General features: G+C 36.0%; 1 protein-coding gene across 1 annotated transcript in view; it reads right to left on the bottom strand.

Annotated features, from left to right (window-relative positions):
* Positions 1-3,616, bottom strand: part of LOC107089666 (interleukin-12 subunit beta-like) — a 7,122-nt gene extending 3,506 nt beyond the window's left edge. Inside the window, exons 1-7 of the mRNA XM_015382572.1 lie at positions 3,407-3,616; positions 3,106-3,184; positions 2,748-2,993; positions 2,521-2,623; positions 1,393-1,583; positions 781-929; positions 581-691 (exon numbers count right to left, since the gene is read on the bottom strand). Of these exons, the coding sequence (XP_015238058.1) occupies positions 581-691; positions 781-929; positions 1,393-1,583; positions 2,521-2,623; positions 2,748-2,993; positions 3,106-3,184; positions 3,407-3,409 (882 nt within the window). The 5' untranslated portion in view covers positions 3,410-3,616. The remainder of the gene's footprint in view (positions 1-580; positions 692-780; positions 930-1,392; positions 1,584-2,520; positions 2,624-2,747; positions 2,994-3,105; positions 3,185-3,406) is intronic.
* Positions 3,617-4,718: the final 1,102 nt, after the last annotated feature.

Here is a 4,718-nt window from a genome sequence, read left to right as displayed (position 1 = left end):
TAAAAATAAATAAATAGTTTGAGAACTCGAATAAAGTCAATATTAAATACATAAAACACTGTTATTCTGTGTTGCCTCATGGTTGTAAACTAAATTTTATTAGAGGCCTCTCTTAAAGATCTGATGGGATGCTGGAGAAAAAGGCCAAGTGTAATTAGCTAAGGTTAAAAACAGTTACTGATAATTGGTTAATGTTTTCCAAGATGTATTTGAGAAAAAAAAAACATCTCTGACATGCAAATAAAGTTTTAAGATGTAGTGTCAAATTGTACGTAACAGTCAATAAGATTATATTTTGGTAAGAAACATTTAAAATCGTTCATCTATTCTAATCAATCCAAGTGAAATAGTATTCCCTTTCTTAGTATAAAAATTTTAGATCTTCGGTCAGTGTTCAGTGTAAGCATTTATAGGAACCCACTGATGGTTTTTAGGGCCATAAGCAGTTTCCTTATGACTCAGACCAGTCTTGTTCGAATCATCCTTATTGATTATCATCAAAATACTTCATAGAAGAAACTGCAAGAGCTTGTAAAGAGCAGAAGCTGAAAGAACTGAGACCAGATAATCAGTGGGTTACATTTTTCCAATGTGTCCACTGACTCCAAGATGAGAACACCAGCGGGTCTCTTGATCGGGCCCTCAGCTTACTGATCTTCTTCGGAATCAGAGAAGACAAAGAGCGTTCGGCCTGAAATCAAAGAGAAACCACAATCAGAGAAGAAAATACAACAGAAACTTCCTGAGAAATCCCTAAAACTCAGAGTCAGAAGTGTTTACCCGGCCGTCATCCCTGTACACGTATTCAATCTCATGCTCCAAACTGAAGAAGCTGTGAGGAGTTGACCAGCTGGAAGGCGGTTTGATGGTGACATTCAATTTCTGCCCCACGACCTGAGAACTGACAATCTCTGGGCTTTCAGGTACAACTGCAGAGATGGGAAACGACAGTAACAAAAATATGAACATGGGAAAATGCGTTTGCTATTTATCTGAGAGAAACACATGGTGATTAGTTTTAATCCAACAGTAATGACATGATTTCCTTCTCTTTGGAATAAGAAATTAATTCAGTGAAGAAAATAAACCACATTTAAACAGCCTAAAATTAAATTATCTCCTTTTACTTAATTAAAACCCTTTAAACAAATGAATGGGCATCTGGCATGGGCATGGTCACTGGTCCAATGACTTATGAATTTGGACAAGTTATTCTAACCACATTCACATGTAAAGATACATTTTTATGTGGAGAGTTTCTAGTTATACCTTTCAACCACATTTACACAAATGGAAGGTTACGTCCTTTTGTATGTCTCTGTAACAGAGTTTTGCTCAGTGGTCATAGGCTAATTGATGATAAATATTTTCGCTCATTATGATTCAACTCACCAATCTCTCTGAGATAAAACACTTTGGTTCTCCTGAGGAGGAAGGGGTTGTCAATGGCCTCGGCAGTGACTTCCAGCGTAGTGTTTTCCTCAGCGTATGGTGAAATGTTGTGGGACAGCTCAAACGTTAATTTCTCATTCTCAGTCTGTCGATATTTGCTCACCCATTGGCAAGATGTTTGACCTTCACTGCTGCAGAAGCAACCAATATCACAGACGTTATATGGATAAATACCTGAAGTCTAATTTGAGATACATCTTTTTGATTTTTTTTAAATATTTAAATAAAGATATTGAATCTATTAATGATGCCATGCAGCTACGACCCTCTCTGTGTTTATACAACTTTGAAATAAATCTTTGCCAATAAATTACCCATTTACTTTAGAGCTCTGACAGTCAGCTTTAGAGCTTTCTATTTCCCCTACATGAAAAACATGTCCTTGTATGTCACAGCTACTCTAAAATATTTTATATGATCTAACCAAAGATAGGTGAAACTAAATGCAAGTTACTTTTTTTAAAATCATTTCCTTCCTCATAAAGTTCTTTACACATTTGCCCATCTTAAAAGGCATGCTTGCCATAGTTATAAATCAATATGACAGGAGGACATTGATTGATAATTTAAAGTTCCCTGACATGCTGATCAACTTAAAAAGTGAAGTACAAATTATACAGTTACAGCTTTTAAGCTTTTTAATAATTGCTGAATCCAGTAATGCCAAAGTTCATGTAAACAGCCAGTGGTACTTGCCTTGCTTGTCTTTTCTATTTAGAATAGCGACTAGAAGATATGACTCTGTGTGTCATATCTTATCTATTACACAAGGCAGCAGAAAGTCATGAATCTCTTTTAGTAATATTATCCACATGCTCCTACACATCCTGACTAAATCAAAAAGTACACTTAATAATTTGTTTAATAGAACTTTCTTTATTGCCTCAAGACTTTTAGCACCACTGCTTAAGCCAAACAATCTTATTTTTCAACTTATGTTTCACCTGCTTTACTTCCACAACTACATATGCTCAATATATATATATATATATTCTAGGACTGATAAAAATTTTGCCTATGGGTCTTTTCATACAATAAATGGATGTCTTTAACCTCATTAATCTTTACCATTCTGGGCCAACTCCAAGGCGCACCATTTTATATCTGCTGTCAGTCCAGGTGCAGTTGAAGCTACAATCATAGGACACTGCATGGCATGTGAGCAAAGCATCTGTAATAACACACAAGGAGAGTAAATGCAACGGCATCCAAAAACAAAGCACAAAAGACGACATGCCTCATAGTTTCTGTCACCAGTTCAGTCAGGTTCAGTTGTATAAAGAAATGTAACCCACCTATATCCTCTCCCTCCTCAGTTTCCTGTAACAGAAGAGTTGACGACAATTTTGTTTCCCCTCTCCAGCAGCTATATTCTCCAAGCAAGGGTGTATCAACCTCCTTCACACTTAGATTTTGGTCCTTCTGCTCATAGAAGTAATCAAAATCTAAATCTTCGTCGTTCATCTTCCATGTCACAGGTCCAGCTATGGCTGAATCGCAGGGAAGGGTGACAGAGTTTTCATTTCTTCTCACCACAACAACTGCAGAGATTCAGAAAGAAGGACCCAGAGTTTAGTTAAATTTACCAAATCTGCACCACTTTAATTTAGGTGCAAATGAGTATTGTGAAAAATCTTGTTTTAAAAGACCTACAGTGCTCAGGAAAGTGGGTGAGCTCTTGTGATGCAGTAATGCTGATAAGCAGAAATGCCGCTATCCACGACAATACCATCTGAAAAATTGGGGCATAACGGGAGAGTCAGAGAGCAAATTCAAGAAAAGAAAATGTTCTGGAAATGATTTAATCTCTAACAGTTATACTAATATTAAACAGTTTTGCAATAAAATTGACAACCACACTGAAAATATAATACTTTAATAGTTAATATGTTACATTTAAAATTAGTTTTTATGAAAAACTACAACTGTTCTATTCTAAGTCGTGAAATCTTACCATTTAGATGAAGCGAGTCTGTGGTCAAGATGAGAGATGATTGCACAGATTCAATCAGAGTGATCCTGGTGATGTATGCTCCAACTACTCACAGATCATGTTTTTATAGTGCCGTGTGGAGCATTCATCGTCATCTTCCTCCACACCTCCTTACTACAGCTTTTCTGAGGTGCGAAAGAAACTGACCCCTGGTATATTGATAAAAACCCACAGACAGAAATTGTTGGCATTTCCTCTTTTCTGCTTTGCAAGTTAAATTTACATATATTACTGTTTAGATACTATCTAGTTTCGACTAAGGCATAAACAAGATAAGAGTGGTGTAATGTAATGTGCTGTTCAAATGAGGTGGGGGTTTGCCGCTGACTGCTGTGCTAAAATAGAAAACGTTTCCACTACTGTATTTGAATACCAGGCTTAGTGACGTACAATTTGGACACAGAAAAAATATATCTGACCCAACATCTTTATAGGATCAAACATTTATTTTACAGGCAAATCCTTTGATTTTCTATATGCCAAATTTAGATTGTTTTGGCTAAAGTCATAACTTAAAGTTTTACAAAAGACATAACCTCCTTTATAAGCTTCCCAATTAAGAATGCAGCACTTTTGATTCAAGCTATTGAACCTTATCTAATACCAAAAACATTTCATAAACAGCAACATAAAAAAATAATTTGATCGCTCGCAGACTTCTTTACACCGTAGAATTAATAATTACTTGAACAACACTGGTCTCACAACATGAAGTATCCTTAAGAATCTCAAAAAAGAAAAAAAATATCTTGTCTTAATGTAAAAAAATTCACAATCTTACATTGTTTAAAGGCTTACAAAGCCAGATTGGGGGGTTTAGGGCTCCTGTGGAGTGTAAATTATTAATTAATTTACACTCCATTTATTCTTAAAAGGAAGCAAGAGCAGGAATGAGTGGCTGGAATGCCAATATTCATCCAAGAGGCTGGGGCGAAAATCTATTTCTTTTTTTTTCTTTTTTTTTGGGAAAACGGAGAGCTGGAGAAGCAAAGTACCCCCATTTGCTGAAAGTCATAGCTGAATAGTTCCGAAAAGTGAGAGTGTAGATCTGACCCTGTCAACTCAATTCAAATAATTTCAAATCCAAAAATAGTTTTTGATAGGATTATTGTAGTAACTCTTATAGGGGTTCAACAGGTTATTGCAGATATTGATGGCTTTAGACAGGAGGTATTTCCTGTAGAGGTCTGTTGCACAGGGGATCTGAAGAAGCCTCTGATGGAAGATACTCTGTTGTTGTATCTGTTGTTGTTGTATGACATATGTAATGTTC

The sequence above is a fragment of the Cyprinodon variegatus genome, unplaced genomic scaffold (genome assembly GCF_000732505.1).
Source record: "Cyprinodon variegatus isolate N-32 unplaced genomic scaffold, C_variegatus-1.0 Scaffold260, whole genome shotgun sequence".
Lineage (NCBI taxonomy): Eukaryota > Metazoa > Chordata > Actinopteri > Cyprinodontiformes > Cyprinodontidae > Cyprinodon > Cyprinodon variegatus.
This window is presented reverse-complemented; position numbering and strand designations above follow the sequence as displayed.